The following is an 18,668-nucleotide window of genomic DNA, read 5'->3' on the forward strand; positions in this document are numbered from 1 at the left end:
CGCAGGAGCCAAAGAGTTCAGGAACTGCAAACGCTCCTCAGCCGTTAAATTAGACTAATGATGAGGAGGCCAATAAAAAAGTTAGTATTGACATGCAACAAGACAACAGCAGCAAGAGATTACAGTTTGAATGGCTTTGTTGAATGGCTGTGTGTGATTAATGCAACTTCCAATCCAATATTGGTAGTGGGTAAAAGGATTCATCAATCACAAAACTGATTAATGAGTAACGGTGATAATGGTAAAAAAAAAAAAAAAAAGCTTAAATCTTATAGATTTTCGCATCTAAAACGTCCTGATCATCAATAAAGTTTCAAAACTTTTCAAAAATGTCATTACAGTGTTTTCACTTTCCAAAGGCATCTTCACTATCAGGAAGGATTTTAGATTACCAAAGTAAAAATACAGTTAACAAAATACAAGCACACATGTAGGTACGCACTAATGTACAGACTGTACTTTACTCACTTTGACCTCATACAAATGTTCAAATAAATGCACACTGACAGGAAAACACACCTACAGACTGATTTCATAATGCCTCTCCCCCATTACATTGTTTGAGTGTGTGTGTGGAGGAAACCACATTCCCACAGTGGGTGGAGGGGTGGTGGCGGTGGTGGTGGTGGTGGCGGGGGGTGTATTTGGATTCCTCTGGCCTGGCGTTGTGATCCCGACTGCAGATTTGTTTCCACCACCTCTGTGGATAAAAGGCCCACCCTGAATCTAGACAACCCCTTCACCTCCTCACCCCCGTCCCCGAACACCCACCCACTCACTCGCCCCGGCACGGAAACTTCAGTGTCCCTGGCTGCGGTGGTCAGAACCTCCTCACGAACATATGGACTGTGTTATGGAAATGTCTGCACTCAGACTGGATGGATCCCACCGCCTTAACAGCTTCAGCTGTAATGAGGCATCGAGTTGCCCGGGGAGGAAGTGATGGTTCAGGGTCGGTCGGTGTTCAATACATACTGTATAATGTGGAGGAGAAAATGAACAGGCTTTCCTCTGTAAAACATGCACGGTGCCTGCTCTGGTCGACAGAAATTAAATTTACTCTCAAAAGAACGGAAACTGAAAACTGATTTGCATGGTTGTTGTGGATGAAGGTCGTCATCCCGTCATCATATTGTCGGTTTGAACTATTGGTCCAGTGTTACCCCCATCTCCTTTAGTTAGTTTGAAAGACTATGTTTTGCACGTTTTAACCCATATATATCAAATATATATTTATATGATATATTTTATATATATCAAACTCCTGTTGATCACTCCTTAAGTTTTGCCATCTTGAATGCTTCTTGGATGCATTCACACAAATTCTTTTAAGATCTATCTGATCAACCGCAGACACATATCTCTGGTGTCTCTGGTATTTTTAAACCTGGGTCCTATTTTTACATATTTTGGGTTTGAAATAACTGGTAAGTATAAAAACCCTTGGAACTGGTCTTCGAATAAATCGCCCCCGTCGGCAGCCAAGAACAGACAGTTAATGGTCTGTAATGGCTGCTGTGAAATCCCTCTGGCAAATTGGGTGAGATTGGAGTCTGGTGGCTTTGAACTGAGCAATAAAACAATATAACAGCTATTTGTGGTTAAACTTGCAGGATCCTCTCTGTTGTTATGTTATGTTGTCAGACTCCTCGAATATCAGTTTGAGCCTGTCACTGGCATAAATAAGCACTTTTAGTGGATGTTCTTTCATCTGCCGCATTTGCCCCGAGGGCCCAGGGTTAAAAATACTGCAGTTATCCTTTACCTGAAAGATCAAAAATCGACTTTATTTTTGTAACAGGTTTGAAAAGCAATGAAAGATGGTGTCTTCCTTGGCCGTCAGATCAGAAAACACTCATTTGTCATTCTGGAGGGCAGTTACAAATGATGAATTTTGCTCACTTGTCCTGATAACGAGGCATTTTGCTGTTAATAAGCAACCATGTGGTCAGCCATCAGCTGCTCATGGAAAGGTCCAGACTAGTGAGTCCTCCAGAGGGAGGAGCAGCCTCTGATGCTTCCAGTAATGCAGTCAACTCCCATTCAGAATAAAAGAAGTGTTATCTCATCTGAGGAGTTATGTAACAAAGTTTACAGTAAGGCATAATTATCAATTCCCATTCTAAACAACAACATCCTACCACTTCTCTCTGCACTCTGATCTTTTTATCAGTTCATCACATAGAGGGAAATGGACATAATTTCCTTCATCTGTCAGTCTGCTGTGGTTCTGACCTTTGACTTCCTGGAACTGAAGCTCAGTCTCATGTTTGCAGTTATAGTCCTGTAGTTTCACTCAAACATGTCAGCGAATTTCACACACCATGTGTTTTATTGCTGGATTGCAAGTTCTCCCCAGCAGTCATATTATTGTTTCTGATGCCATATTCGCCCACCAACCTAACTCTGCATTTTATGGCCTTCAAGGTGCTTCATGATGTTATTGTGTTGATGTAGGATCGCGATCTGAGAGGTTGACTGGAGTCAAAATCAACAGCCTGCCGCCAAGCTTCCTGGACAGCAGCCATGTTGGTGTTTTTACTGGAGGAGAAGACTTCTGCTCCCTCTGATGAACTGTTTCCCTCCTTATAGTACAATAAAATGCCTTACAGTGATTTATCGTTTTGGTTTAGTTTTTTTGTTTGTTTTTTGAAACAGGCTTGTTCTTCACCTTATGATCTTTACTGAGTTTGGCATAATTTTCAATGGTTTGGTGACCACGAGTTTATTAATTGTGTTAACATTTAGAAGACACTCTGTCTACAGGACAAAACACTACCGATACTGACACCCAACATTTCTTTGGCTCAACTTTCACACTCAAATCTCAACTTGAACTGAAGAAATCAGAAATAATGAAGGAAGAAAAAGTTTCCCTCTCTGCTTTACCTGAGATTCATAATTGCAACTGTATGATTTCACATCTAACAGTAAAAGCTTTTCCTTCTTCTACACAAAGGAAATTATGTGTTTTCCAGAGGGTTCATCACAGAACTGGAAGTGGAGCTGGTTGAGATGTTTTTTTTCCATCAGAAGGTGGTTTTGGAGGTGAAACATCTGATCCATCTGGATCGTCAGTGTTTAGACCTCGTTAATTGTTTGTGTGCAAAGTTATAAATGTTTAGCTGCTTTCCCTCCCGGCCTGTAATCTGCTGCAGCAGAAGCAGCTGATGAAGAGGCAGCAGAGAGGTGATAAACAGCTGATAAACAGCCAGTCAGAGCTGCAGTCTAAACCTGGTCACAGGTCAGACTCTCAACTCAGGCTCTTCCAACATGGAAGTACTCACTTGGGAACCACAATGTGGATTAATCCGCCGCTGCAAATAGTCCTCAACAAATGTAGTATTTCCTCCTGTTTTAACATTTGCTAAAAACTACAGCATTACTGAGCCCTAAAAAGTATTAGTAGTAGTGTTGATAGACGAATTGAAACATTTTTGTTTTTAGTCTTCTCATCAGATTTGCTTACAGTAAGAAAAATGTTGAATAATATGCAATGTAGAATAATATAAAATGCAAAAAGGTCCAGTAAATTGTAGATTAGATTTGATGTCTTATAGTGAAAATGCTCTCAGACTTGTAACTGTCAGGTTTACAGAGCGTTAAAACTCATGTTGAGTCAGCTCACTGCAGATGAGCTGAACATCCAGAGTGACTGCTGACACTGAACTAAAGCTGATTATGGTTATTAGTTAAAGTGCAGGAGCTAGCTGATGCCTTTGGGTTGTAAAATTACAGGTATTTGGTTTCTGTATGTTTAACACATATTGAATGATGAACCAGAGAGGAGTTTATTTTGTAAAGCTGATATAGGAGACAGTGTTTTTGAACTCTTTTAATGTGGTTGTGTAAAAACAGTTGATGGATACAAACTGTATGAAAGTTGTTTTTAAAAAGTCATCCCGTTTTCTGCATTCTCAGGTTTGCGTTTAGAAGATGAAGAAGAAAAAAGACACTGACATGAAACTGAGAGGACTGTGACCTGCAGATGCTGAGGATGTTTACTTCCCTACCTATCAGTCATCATAATCCAATAATAACACCAACAGAGACGTGCTGTCAGAATTATTCAGCTGAGTTAAGTTCAGCTCTGTCAGAGTCACATTTGCTCCTCAAGGCCGTGAAATTTGGTTCTGACACTCATGGAGAACGGAGAACGGATCCAATGACTTTAGTGATCCTTTGACTTTTCATCAAATGTAACCAAAAGGTCAAAATATGGTTTGTTGAAAATGTAATGACAGAATACAGGTCAGTTTTATTTATATAGTCCATTTGCTTCAAATGAGCTTACAGTCTGTACTACACTCCAGGCTTGATGGGGAAAACCTCCACCAAAAAGTCCAGAAGAGGAAACAAGATAAAGAGTCTACAGTCCTGCCAAGAGCTCTATAGCCAATGCTGTTTGAATGAGTTATTAGGGGGACATGAATGTCTCCACCAAATGCCGTCCTATCCATGTCATCTCAAGAGTCAGAGGATCACCAAAGTCAATAAGATTTATCATCAGGGAACCATGAATGAAAGTTTTGTGCAATACATCCAGTGGCAGATGAGTGATTTCACAGGAAAAATGAAAGCTTTGACTTGCTGGTGGTGCTAAAGGTAAAGTCAGAGGGTCAGCAAAGTCTTTTCTGGGAACATGCATGTTTGTACTGAATTATACTCTGTAATCCAATAGTTGAGATATTTTAGCATGGACCAAAGTGGTGGACCCATTAAATGACCAACAAACTGACCATCTTATACCATCTCATGCTGCACGTTGGCTACTACATTTTTGATTTATGGTGCTGATTAATACGCAGCCAGTCTTTTGAAGTCAATATCTGAAGTCTTTGCTTTTTCCTCAGGTTATTTCTTTCAAGTGGACTTCTCTGCAAGATTCTTTTTCTTTGTTTCTTTATATTTTCTTTGAGGGCGTCTCATCTCTTCTCAGAGCTGCAGATCCTTATGGCTGAAATGTGATCTCTCAGCACAGCTGCAGACTACAGGTCGACATCCAACCGAGCGTCTCACCTGATCAACATGACGGATGAATGATAGGCTGCAACAGAGTCATCGCTTACATCTAAAACAATCAGCAGGCAGTCGGTCAAAGCCAACAAGCACAAACTCATTAAGTAAAAAAGTAGCTCAGATAGACAGTTTTACAGGGGATACATAATGGATTTTCATGATTATGATAAAAAGGTTTTAAGGTTCAGCTCCTCTAATTTTCACTAAATGCTGCTAGATAAAACTTTAACTGTTGAGGTGAATGAGAAAACCCCTAAACTCTGTCTACAAAGCAAAGACAAGCTAGCTTTTGCACATGTTTAACTTTTTTTAAATGATTACTTTTCTTACTCAGCCTTGGTTTAGCCCAACCCAGCATTGCTTAATCTATATTCCCATTGGCCAATTAGGATTTTCTCACACCACAAAAAGTTGATGGCAAGTTAAAAATCCAAACTCAAGGCATCAAGGTATCCCTTCGGAAACCTGTTAGGGAACATACAGACACCACAGATGGGATTGTAAACAGTATTTCCACAGAATAGTAAAGTAACCTTGGAAATGCATGACATGACTAGAAGAAGATAAATCAAAAACTGAAGGTATGAGATGTTTTGGAGGGAGGAGAGAGGTCTGGGTGTGATCATTTGTCATCATTTCAAAAACAACAAGGAAGGGAGTGGAGCCAGGAGTGAATGAATGTTGCTCCAGAGCGGACCTGACAGTTTCCTCTCTGGGCAGAGTATTTGGTTGTTCATCTGTGCGGTCAGAGCTTCTGTCCTCTGAGGGGCTGAAACCACTAAAAGCTGAAACCACTAAAAGCTGCTTAATTGTATTTCTACCGGCAATTCATTTCCACAATATGTTTAATGAACAGGTTCCTCAAAAGGTCAGTTAACAAAAAAAAGTTCAGCACACAATCATTTATATGAGCAAACATTTTGGCTCATCGTCTTTATATGGTCAATATAGGCACCAATTCTGATCAGGCGTATCGGACGAGTCTGTCAGCTGTCTTATATAGAAGTAGTTTGGTCCTCACATGCATGCCACAGTTTACAAATTACAAATACTCCCACTGGTGCAACTGATGTGGTAGTGTGTTTCGTATCATATCGTATCGTATCGTATCGTATCGTATGACTGGAGCTATTTCTTGATGGACAACAGTTGAGTACAGTGACTGCATGTGGCTTCCTGATGTTGTGTCGGCACAGTGAGGTTGCCCGGTTTGGTACCATCCTGCCAAAACAGACACCCAAACCAAAACTTTTGCTTGCCAACCATATTTCACAATCAATGCTTTAGTCAGAGGCACTGCGTGGAAGTATTGGTTGGATGGATACACTGTTTGTCAAGAAACAGTTCCAGTCTGAAACCACTAACTGCGATTTTTACAATTATTTGTGTGTATGGATTAAACAAGTGAGATGCAACATGTAATTCGTAAACTTTAGCAGTGTCGTTAGGTGTTTATTTGAACTAAAACGGCTTCCCGTTCTTATATTAAGCTGGGTTAGCCATGTCCTGACCTCAGCTGTGTACGTAACTCTCTCTCTCAGAAAGATAATGAATATATTTATTAAATAAAATGTTGAACTATTCTTTTAAAACTGTTTAATTTATCTGGAAAATTAGGTGAGGATTTTCAAAACTGAGTAACAAAAGCTACCTCCAAAAACCTGCTGGGCTCAGTAATAACCTCAGAGAAATATGAAAACAAACAAAAAATAAACATAAAAACATAAATTTCATGGCCTTCACTTAATCTGCAGGTAAAAAAATGACTATCATGTGCACCTCTCTGATCCTCCAGCAGCAGCAGATTAGTGACGAAACTCTTAAGCTCCTGTTAAAAAGGAGTTGGCAAAGAGTTGTAATTAGCTGACTTCAACACTGTCTCTAATCCACAGTTTACTCTGTTTTGACAGTTCTTCTTTTAACAGGCGTGAATCATGAGCCTCCAGTGGCAGGAGAAACTTCTCCTCCCATCACCCAAATCAGTGTTTGACACCGTCCCTCCCTTTCCCATGGGACAAACAGAGACTATTGTTAAACTGTTTGGTCATGTGACCTGTCCCGCTGCGGCTCGCCGTGACTCATTTGACTGATTGCAACATCACCACCAGACTTCAGACTCACTCAGCAGGCAGATGAAGCGCTGGCTGTGATGTCGGCCTCATTACAGTCATTATCCCAAATTAAACAAATGACTGTGACTGTAAACTGACTGAACTGTCTGTGTTGATTTATTGAAAGTTTTACAAAGTTTTCACAAAAGAGTAATGTTTATCTTTTGCTACTGCTGGAAAAAATGAACTTTTCTCTAAAGGTTTTACAATACATGAGTTAACTTCCAGACAAATCAAATACAAAAGCAAGTGATTAGTTCTGTTTGCAACAGGCTGAAACACAATCTGCTGATTACCAAAGATCTTCTTGGTTTTTAAACTTTATATTTAACTTTCTTAGTTTTTTGGAAATTAAAGAGGGCACATTTTTAAAGATGATAAACATTTGCAGCAATTCACCATGTCTATAAAAACACAGGGGCACAATTGGCCGAACTTCAATACTTCAGCACTTAACCAAAAATGTTTCTTTTGAGTATATTTACACGCTGTAGGCTCTGAAGAATGTGTAGTTTGCATTCACATTGGATTCACACGAAGGCTCAATTTCAAAGCAAAAACAGGCATCAAAGCATCCATTTATGGTGGAGGAAGATGAAGAGAGGGTCTCCTCTATGAAGTATGGGTGTATGACCTGAACCTGGATAAGTGGCAGGAAATTGACAATTGATGGATGCAGTGGTTTTAGAAGTTTCTATGGATGTTTTTATGTATTTATTTATTTGTTTGTTGAACATCAACACTAAGACACACATTTGATGTTGTACATAAAGATGAAGTAAATCCCAGTAAATATTTGTTGATATTTGCAGATGGGAGCTGGAGGTTTTCCCATTCATTTCAATAGAGTTTTCTAGGAGCAGCATCTAGTGGTCATTAGAGGAGTTGCAGCTGATCACTTTTCAGGTCTGGCTGTAGCTGTTTATTCTACAGACATGTCTGTGGTCTTTTCTACAGTGACTGTGGTCCTAAAATGAAGTCTTGGTGTCTACAGTATCAGACACTTGATAATCAGACACAGTCCCAGGAACATGATGATACACAGACAGGAGAAATGGAGGGATAGGAGGAGCAGGACGTCTCCTAGCAGGCTGTTCTCTCTGGGGTGAGGCAGAGGGATAGCAGGGTGAGGTGGGGGTGGAGGAGGATGGGGTGAAGCCTGGGGCATCTCGCAGTAAACACCTGTCCAGCCCTGGTAGCACTGACATGTGAACTTGTGCTTCATGTCTAGGATGTCATGGTTGTTGAGGTGACCGCTGACGTGGAAGCGGGGGCCCCTGGGCGACGGGTTGCGGTGGATGTGGAAGAAGCGCGGGTTCAGATGCAGATAAGCGCCTGAGTCTAGGCTTTTGCGGACACATCTGCCGTTCTTTTTGCAAAGCGCTTTGCTGCACAACTTGGCGGCTGAGGTGACGTTGATGACGTAATGTCCCAGAAGACCGTCAATGTACTTCTTCACTGTCAGGCAGTTCCTCTGTGGGAAGCAGCAGACAAAAGTCTCTGTTATTAGTCTACAAAAGGACTTACTTGTAGTTTTTCATGTTTCAACCACTAATCACAAATCATCTCCGTATCTCTGCTGAGCATTTTCCACAACATAGATCAGTTTTTTCCTAGCTTCCACGTATTGATTATTTCATTCATAAACAATTTAGAAATAATAGCTGAAATATGCTAAACCACATTATATTAACATTTACAACGCCTGTTTGTTTCTTCATGTCATAAGCAATGGCTCACTTGCAAAGCCTCGTCCCTTTTTGTTACTGTTACTGTAGATTTTTTTAGCACTGATTGTATGCAGTTTTCAATAGTGGCTGTAGCAGATTTACCACTCTAAATTCATTTAAATTATTGGGACCCTTGATTTCTGACAGCAGCTTCTAATTTGATGACTTTTGATTTTCCTGCTGGAATGACTCTATGGCAGATTTTATCAGCTATCTCATAAATGTTAACTCATCATCTGACTTTTTCCAGCTGACACATTTGACAGTAAGAAAAAATGGGTACACAATCAGGGTACACAATAGTTTTTGGTTGTATTTTTACTTTTTAGTGTTACCTGTGATCGAGCGTACTCTGAGGATCCCCAGAGGACGACTCCTGAAGCTCCCAAGGCAGCACTTTCCCCAATAGTGTATATCAGGTCGCTCTGAAATACATGTGTACAGGCATTTTTAGCCTGGCAATCACCTGAACTGCAAACTAACTGTATGACACTTGCAGCAATCCAAATGCTTCACTCCTCTTTCAGTTTTTCATAATCTTTAAGCATTCTTTAAACATGGCTACAAATATACTGAGGACTGTCTTTCTTTGGGAAAGCATCTTTAAATACCGCCATCAGGGCCAACCAAGAAACCACTATGGCAGAAAGATCAAGTTCATGGTTAAATCATGAAGGTTTTTGAGCATTTTTTTTTTCTTTTTTCCAGGTGGTTGACTCATTCTGCTTATCTAAAATGCTCTAAGGAGGTGTGATGTATCAAAAAACATAAAACGTACCTGTGAGAGAACCACAAATGTGTAGGCGTAAAAAGGTCTGGAGTAGACAAACACAGGTAATGCGAAGTCTGTACGGGCGATGGCTGCGATCCTCATGGCTTCCTTGACTCGATAGTGGACGAACTTGACAGTGTTGGAAGAGGACTTGAGCTCGTAGTCCAGATAGATGGACGGGTAGAGGGCTGTACTCTCCTTCCAAAGCCACATTAGATGATCATTGCGTACGTGCTCAATGTTGGGGCATTCTCCAGTGTACCGTTGCGGGTGCTCCTTATACTCATAGTTGTAGCAGTCTGGGAACAGATAAAATCCCCACAGCCCGTCCGGCCTGCGACCCTCAGCCAGGGCTAAGGTCAGGTTCATGAAGCTCTGCCCGGCTCTCTCAAAACGTTCCTTCGCTACCTTCTCCACTTTACTCTCTGGCCAGTTTGGGTGAAGTTTCCGGATCTGTTCCTTTGACTTGTTGCGGTAGATGTCCTTAGAGCCCCAGTTTCGGACCCACTGAGGTCTCCAATTCTCCCAGTCAATAACACCCAGGCCTCGAAAATCCTTGTGGGGGATTAGCTTGTCGATGTCAGCCCGGGCCTTGCTCAGGTGTTTGGAAATGCTCTGGTTCTGTGGCAGTCCACCGTTGATAGGGACCCCGGAGTTGTAGTATGGGTAGTATCCCAAGTGGCTGTGGTAGAATATGGTGACATTTGGACCGCTTAAGGTTTCGTTGAGGTTTGCTACGATGTCGAAAACACTAAGGTCCAAGTCCACCTTGAATCGAAGGCGACAGGACTCAGTAGGAGCATTCCACACTACAACAAAAGGCCGATGAGGGATTAGAGGTGCCCGGGTGGGCTTCATCTGGTCACCCTGAACTTGGAGCTTTACTCCAATGCCAACCCACAAGGCTAGTGCCAGGAGACGAAGCCCCATCAGAACCATGGCCCCTGATTCCTCATGGAGCAATTAGTGGTCCTACACAGGGGAGAATTGACATGTTTGGAGAGAAAATAAACACATTATGAGCTTCAGTGAACAGAGTTAACCAGGCAGGACTGTGAGAGGACACATGGGTGATAATCACTGAAGTGAATGCTCTAAATTCCACGACACAACAAAACACAAAGCTCCCCTGTTCTCAGAGGGATAAGGTCTGTGATGAATAGGATGCTGGTTCAAATCCCAAAGCAGCAGTGATGGTGTGGACAGGAAGAGCATTCATTTTCTAACCAGTCACTCAGAGATGCTTTTTACATAATCAGGAGGTCCCAATGTAGGTTTTACTACAGGACTGAATTAATAGATTCTTACTTATTTCATCAATTAAGAACATCACAGAGATATAATGCTGCCTTGGTTGAGAACCCATCTACTGCAGATTTGCATGTGAGGATTTTGACACAGCTATTAAGGGTTTATGGGCGATATGTGCACTTCTCAGCTGTTCTTGTGGCAGTAAAGAAAGTCAGCATCACTTTATCCTCCTACATAGCTAGCTACTTAACTACATCCATAAAAAATAGTGACTGATGTTGACAAGATATTTGCTGCTGCACATATTTTAAGTCGAAATAATTCAACATATTTCTTAAATGGACATGGCAAGCATTCACCTCTTCTCATACCACAGCTTCTGTGTCAACTGAAACAACAATGGAATAGATATAAACAAAATAGATATTCTGTCTGATTATAAGAATTGATCAGTAGTTTTTTGTGATTTAAGCTCAAAAATATTAATTGCCATTCTTGAGCTCGTTTATATGAACATTTTAGACATACATTATTGAAAACAGAATTACATTTTTAAACAAAATTATAGGGTGACACACAGACAAGATGATCCATGTGTTTTTGAATAGTTTTAGAATTAAGCAATTATTTCTAAATGAAATATGCTAAATCTAAATCTGTAATTTTATTTGGGAACTACAGCTGTAAGGCTTAAAAACCCCGTTCTGTATACTAAGTACACATATTTATTCTCTTTGTAGTTCTGCCTTTTATTTTCTTCTCTGTCGCTCCTCTGAAACTGTTCCCTCCAGCTCTTTATGTAAGAGCCCCACTACCCTTCCCATCTAATTGCTCTTGGCGCCCCCTCATCTGCAAGTAATTCATATTTCAGTTTTTCCAAAGTTGGGGGAAAGACATTGTGACCCGCTCTTGGGAAACATGGCCACTGAGGTTGACTCCAAGGACGCCACGGAAAATCTCCCATCATTCTGTTAGTGGGATTGTAACCAGAGTTGCGGGGCAGGAAACCACCGGTGGGCTGAGGCCTCTCCGATCATTTAAACTTTTCATTCATCTGAGTGGCCTGGAGTTGATGTTCTCGGATAACTTTAATGGCACGAGAACTTTATGATGGCAGCAATCTTGGATATGGATCAGTGAATGGAAGGCTGGAGGAGAAGATGGTGGAAGATGGAGGACTCAGAGTTATAGTCACAAATAAATTGTCTAAATGTTTCCTTCAAAACATTTTAAGAAGGCTATAATTTATCAAAGAGTTTCCTCAAGTCCAGCTCAGCTTAGGAAAGCATTTCTTCTGGCTGTGTGTTACTCAAAAGTTTCATAATCCTCCCAGCTGGATGGCTTTTCTGATGATGCTTATCCAAGACAAACAGAGTTTGGTGAAGCCACTCAGGCTGTCCTCCAGACCACAGAAAGATCCAGAACCTCTGGAAACACTGATTCTCCAGACCACAAGAAAGACCCCCCAAACACAAAGTCTGGGTCCAAACTGACACAGGAGACTCAGTTTGATGTTTTGTCTCAGACAGATGCAACGGAATGCTAAAAAGCAGCTGAACTCAACTAATTGTGTCCAGATGAGGACAGAGAGGTAAACAGTCAATGTGAGCTAACCCTCGTGATTTTCAGCCATACTAAAGGCATGGCCCTAGAGGTGGGAATGTCAGTCTTTAGGTGCATTGCTTTGGTCCAGACTGAAATATTTCAATAAGTATGACTACTGAATGTGTCACCATGAAATTTAGTTAACACATTCATGGTCTTTAGAGGATGAATTGCAATACTTTTGGTTACCCTTCATTTTTCATTCAGCACCATCATCAGATCAAAACTTTATTTTAATTTAGGCTAGACTTTAGTCATTACTTCGGTTTATATCCAAACACATGCAAAACCAAAACAGAACAAAGCTGTACTTTGTGTTTAGGCCTAGTGCTAATTAGCTATAATGTCAGCGTGCAAACACAACTAACTTGGATTGTGCTAAACGTCACCCTGTTAGCATTGTTATCATGAGCATGTCAGCACTGTCCCTCAAAGTACAGCCTCACAGAGTCTCTGGTGTGGCTCACTGCTGAGTCCTGGTCAGACCAGCATTTAAAATGGTAAAATCATCTTCACTCCAATACAATTGCCACAATCAGTGGACAGTGTGAATTTTTCACATTGAAATCAACCTTGATTAACTTCTTACATGTAAACTCACACTGAGTAATAGCAAGCCATTTCGACATGGGAAGCTGTCCAAACTTGTTTGCAGTGTTTATTTAACCGCTTATGATACAGACGTTGGCCTTTGAAAAAAACTGCGTGAACTTATTGTCCCGTTAGCAATTGAGCTAATGAGGCTGACTAAGCTAGTGAGTCACAGTAGATTTATGGGCTTCTTTCTACTTCATCTTGGCTGTTCAATCTTTCTAGTATTTTATTCTCGTCATATTCATTTAATAAAGTTACTGAAGAGGAAAAAAAGCTCTCAGAACTAGCTTGTGTTAGCTGGATTTTATCTGTGGCACTTTGGCAGCTGTGCGTGCAGATGTGGTGATGTGTTCGGGGGTCTCAGGCTGGTCTTGGATGGGTCTGAGCGAGTGTGTTTGATTCATGACCAGCTTGTAGAGTGTAATCTGGAAAATATGAGGCCAGCCTCGAATTAGCAGTTAATGATCCAGGAGTTAATGTCCAACAAGCAGAGACAGAGTGACTGTCGTTATTCAGCAACACCACACATCATGGACTTTGTGGGTGTGTGTGTGTATGTGTGTATTTGGGGGCTTTAAAACCACAAAACGTCTGAGTCAGACTTTCAAATGTCTGTGTTTGTGTGTGCATCTCCAGACTGCAGATCTTCATTGACCAAATCCATAACGGATCCTTGAAAAAAAGAGACCTGATCCAAACCTAACAACCATCAGAACTGGTCTGAATAGACCTGAGGATTATCAGAAATGATTCAAACTGCTGTGTAGCTGAAAAGACCTAAACAGAGAGAACAGTAACACTGACACGGTGCTCCTCCACTTAATTAGGAGCTGTGGAGGGAAACTGCAGCAATATATTTTGGTTTTTGCACTTCATAGTTTACGCTCCCTGCCTCCAGTGATTATTTTTCTCCTATGTGGTCAGACAGTCCTGAGGAACAGAAACACTTCTAGACCATTTTGCCAGTTCTTCCCTACCTCTCTATTGACCAATCATTACACTAGAGTTTATCTAGAAAGAGGTTATCAATGTGCGCTAATGCACATTATAGCAAACATATAAAAATGTATGGAGAACAAAAAAGATTTCTGTTTGCTCAACATATATTATTCTTTGCACAATAATGTCTCCCCAAATGTAATATATGCGCATGCCAAAATTATTTTTCTATGTTCAAAACATCCTTTCACATGCTCAGAATTAGGACTGAAATATCATTGCACATTACATTAGAACAATATACATATATGCCAAATTTATAGAAAACATGTTTTGGATTCTCATGCTCCTCCAGAGAATAAACCGCTTTAAATTGAAATGACTCCATGATCTTTCCTCTCGTGCCACTCTCGGGACAAACTTTGCATTTTTAGCTCCACTACTGAGGCTCTAAGAATAGCTAAATAGGATGTTGTTTGTTCCGTCCAACACTGTCATCTGTAAACACACATAAAAAGTACAGTGCAACTCGGTTTAGGCCTCAGTCTGCCTCAAAAAGTTCTTATTGGACTATAAAGCAGACTAGTTCATTTGAAACCTACCAAGGCCTTTATACTATATCACTCTCAAGCACACTGATTATATCTGGTTCATTTCCAGGTTTCACTGGAGTCCTGATTATGCTCACGTGTGGTTTTCAGGCTGCGGTCTCTCTGCTGCATTTTCCAGATGTGATTTTATGGTTTTATTAACACCAACGTTCAGGCATTTCACTGCTGCAGCAACGACAAGCTGTGTTTCCCATTTGACTTTCACATTTTAGTCATTAAGCCAGTCTGTCCTCTCATCTGTCCATCGGTCAAATGTTTTATCCAGCAGTGGACGAAGTACTCAGAAGATTGTAGAAATACTAGTTCAAGTAAAAGCCTTGCATTCAAAATGTCATTCTTCTGCATTTAAAAAAAAAATTCTTATGCATTTACATTTTTTTTCTTATGCAGTATGGCTCATTTCATAGATAGATTAGATCAATGCACATATCACTTTAATGTTGCAGCTGGTAAAGGTGGAGATTAGATACTCGCCACCAACAGTTTTAATCCTCACACACTTTCTCAGATTTTACTGTTGTTCAGAAATTCACACTTTGGCCTAAAGGTGGTGTTTAACGTTGATAACAAATTGTCACAACTCGTGTTACCATGTCACTGACTTGACTAAAGAATTATTCATGTGTTACGTAATCTATTCATTTTTCTTTGACTCAATGTAAGTGCCCATAGCCCAGCGTTTAAGTCAGAAGTGTTTTCAGCTGCACTTCCTCTAATCGCCACGAGATACTGATTTTTCATTGTTTGGTTCTCAGCAGTTAATTTAAACTTTTCACACGTGCAGCTCGTGGTCATTTTAGAAATCACTCAACTGACCATTCGCCAAACCCCTCCTTCAAACAGCAATCAAATCCAATCATAGCCCCGCGACCATAACCATAAAAGGTCTGTCGAGCGTTTCTCTACATGCATAAACAGTATGAAAGGAGCTCTCAAGTACAAGGACAGAGATGTAAGAAATTGGCTAAACTGTGTGTGTATCTGCTTCAACATAGGCTGGCAGTGTTAGCATGTGTCCATGTGGGAGCGTAGGTACTAATACAGTTTCAAGTAACGTCCACCAGGCTTAGAATCAGTGTTAAAATCTTTCACTTCAACCCAAGCTTGAAATAAATTTCATTCAAATATCATCAATGTCAGAATGTCATGACAATCCTGCTAAAGATCATCGAACCAAGAAATGGCAGGAGCACAAATTTTAAAAACTGTGCTCATTTTTTTTCTTAATGGATGTAGATATTTAAAGACCTGCAGGGCCTGTGATAACCAAATCTGCCATTTATGGTTTGTTATGATGAAGACAACATACCTTCCTGTCCCTGCTGACTGTGCTGAGGATCAAGGCCTTCTGTTGGACTATTTCCTCGTCTTTTGTGTTTTAAACCTAAGATGTAGAAGCTGTTCAGCTGACACGCTGATGAATTGTCTCTCTGTCACTGTCCCCCCTCTCTCGGGTCCCTGGCTGATCTCGGGGCAGAGATGCCCCACTATTGTTAGTTTGGCCCCTCCTCATCTGTGCCCAACAGGACTCTCATTTACTGGACCAAGCAGCAGATGAAGTCCTGGACAGTAGACAGACCGGAGCACATTCTAGGGTCTAAAGATCTATTGTTTACTACAATTACCTGGGGCTTTTACCTCCACAGCAAAAAGAAAAAAACAACCAGGCATTCTTAGCAACGAACACCAAAATGCAGCTGAGGTTGATGGGTATGTTAAATTTATGGTGGTGCAACCGGAAAGGTCATGGGGTCACCAATGGCTTCAGGATTCATTGTCTGGAAACTATCTTAACAAGCACAAAACTAGAAACCAAAAATAGTCTCAAAATGTTAATTGTTCTGGATTTTCTTAAGTAAAGTTAAATGTTCCATCATGCTGTATTTACATTTTATCTCTAAATACGATGAACAAAATGGTGTTTTCAAGTCTTCATCATGTTGTCTGCAAAAAAAAACATTCTAAAAATGTTTTTAGACTTTAGACTTTTCTTTATTGATCCCCCATAGGGGGAAATTCACATGTTACAGCAGCAACAATAGAAAAAAAAGAGTAAAGAAAACAACAGTAGAAAATAAGCAATAGCAAATAAATATGTGTTGTAATGATAAATAGATATTTACACTATGGACATAAAAAGTATGGACAGGAATATGAAATTTACCCTTTGAATATAACCAACAAAGTGTTCAATTGCTGATTCCCGACACTGTAGTGACCCTAGGAAAGGTGTCCAAGCTTTTATCACACATCTGTATCCTTCCAGCTGAGAAAACAGTTCACCTCTGCATCAGCAGTATAGAAATGTCCGGAATCATCAGTTTACGTCCGCACCAACAGACAGACCTGACACAAAGTTGTCTTTGTATAATACTTCCTAATAGCCGTCACGCAATATCACCTGAACCTAAAAGCTGGGTAGCTTACATAAACTGCAGATACAATCAAAGTACATTCCTTCATTTTAAGACCTTCCTGGACAAACAACTGTGCAGAAACTGCCCTGAAGAAGAGTTCAGCCCTATTTAGTTTCAGTTGGAGGCAAGGGAGAGGTTTAACAAAGCATTGTGAGATAGCAAGCAACACGGGACTGCACAAAAAAAGAGAGTGGTTGAAAATTGAAAATGTTAACTTGACAAATAAGGGTCAAATTGACAAGGACGTTTCACAGTAATGTGCAGAGAACTGACAGAAAAAGTGAAGACACGATGTAACAGAAACATTTGTGAGGATCATTATTGTAGTTTCTGTGATTTTCTGGGCTTTCAGGGGTTACCTCGCTGTGTATGTCTCAGACCTCCAAGTGTACCGACACAAGCAAAACAGAAGTTCTGTTTGGTTAGAAGGTCACACAGACTGTCAGAGTTGTAGGCTGCTAATTGATACATTTGCTTAAGAGCAAAGCTACTTGACAGAGAGTGAGTGTTGAGATTCCCAAAGCAACAAGTGAGAGGTGGCAGCAGTGGTGTCATGTGATTTCTACACTTCACTGTAACTAGTAGATTTCAGTAAAATGCTATGTGGCGCCAAGTTGGGACAAGAGCAAACTGCTTCACAAGACATTGTGGGATTCTGGGTAAAAAATGTATTTTAGTTCTGTTAATGCGTAATATTGACAGAATAACACATCAGGTTGATTTTCGGCATTTTAACACCACATTGTTACCCGTTAACGCAACAAAAATAGAATGAAAACAATTCTGAACAAGGGCAGTCGCACGCATTCATACTCATTATTTCAGTGTAAATAAGTGCTTTCGATGAGCGCATATCACTGATGCAGCCTTCCTCATGAAGAAATTTGACTGCCTTGAAATATATGAAGAGCCCAGCAGTTCAAATACACATGATTTTTCAAAAGGCAAGCACTGGGAGAGCATGCAAACTCCATACAGAGAGGCCCCAAGTTCAAATCAAAAACCAACCACCCTGCTGCCCCCATTTTAATTGTGTTAACACATAAAACTATTAACAGTTAACGCAGCCAAACTCGTCATGCAAACACACACTTTGATCGTGTTTAAACACAATAATTCTAAGACACTGTTTGCTCAAATGGCCTTCCGTAGGTCACTGGTTCATCTTTATACATACACAGATCAGACTGGCCGCAGACACACAGACAAACTGTATCAGAGGCTCGGTTTCGTGCAGAGCAGTGGAGGTGCAGCAGTTCCTGTCAGCTGCAGAAATATTGGATATGCTGAGCAGAGCGGGTGGATGTTAGTTCTGGACACGCAGAGCTGGAGGAATAAGGGAAAGGGAGGTTTCCATGAAGCTTTGTCATCAGTTCGAAGTGTTTACACAGAACGAGCTTGCACGCAAGCTTTCGGGCCTCATTCACACCTGCATTAAGGTGGTGCGTTTGAGCTGATCAGCACTTCTACGCATAAAACTTGTAATCTGATCAATCTATCCAAACATACTTTGTAGGTGTTTGTTCACAGTAAAACCATGTAAATGTGCCTGAAATACACACTTTTGAGCCACACTAATGGAACTTTGTGTTTTTATTGATCTGTTTTTGTTTTAGCTG

The 18,668-nt window shown here is 40.7% G+C and overlaps 1 protein-coding gene across 1 annotated transcript; it reads right to left on the reverse strand.

Annotated features, from left to right (window-relative positions):
• Window positions 1-8,118: 8,118 nt before the first annotated feature.
• Window positions 8,119-10,571, reverse strand: hyal6 (hyaluronoglucosaminidase 6). The gene is made up of 3 exons (XM_070831084.1): window positions 9,639-10,571; window positions 9,196-9,285; window positions 8,119-8,604 (listed from the first exon to the last, which is right to left on the reverse strand). Exons 1-3 carry the CDS (start codon window positions 10,569-10,571, stop codon window positions 8,119-8,121), a joined length of 1,509 nt encoding a protein of 502 aa, XP_070687185.1.
• Between the last annotated feature and the right edge of the window lie 8,097 nt (window positions 10,572-18,668).

The sequence above is a fragment of the Pempheris klunzingeri genome, chromosome 5 (assembly GCF_042242105.1).
Source record: "Pempheris klunzingeri isolate RE-2024b chromosome 5, fPemKlu1.hap1, whole genome shotgun sequence".
Classification (NCBI taxonomy): domain Eukaryota; kingdom Metazoa; phylum Chordata; class Actinopteri; order Acropomatiformes; family Pempheridae; genus Pempheris; species Pempheris klunzingeri.

Bases quoted from the DNA above. Each gene is read 5' to 3' on its own strand.
- hyal6 (XM_070831084.1), bottom strand. From the start codon at position 10,571: ATGGTTCTGATGGGGCTTCGTCTCCTGGCACTAGCCTTGTGGGTTGGC. The intron at 9,286-9,638 runs GTACGTTTTATG...CATGTATTTCAG, and splicing joins CATTTGTGGTTCTCTCACAG to AGCGACCTGATATACACTAT. The intron at 8,605-9,195 runs GTAACACTAAAA...TGCTTCCCACAG, and splicing joins CAGAGTACGCTCGATCACAG to AGGAACTGCCTGACAGTGAA.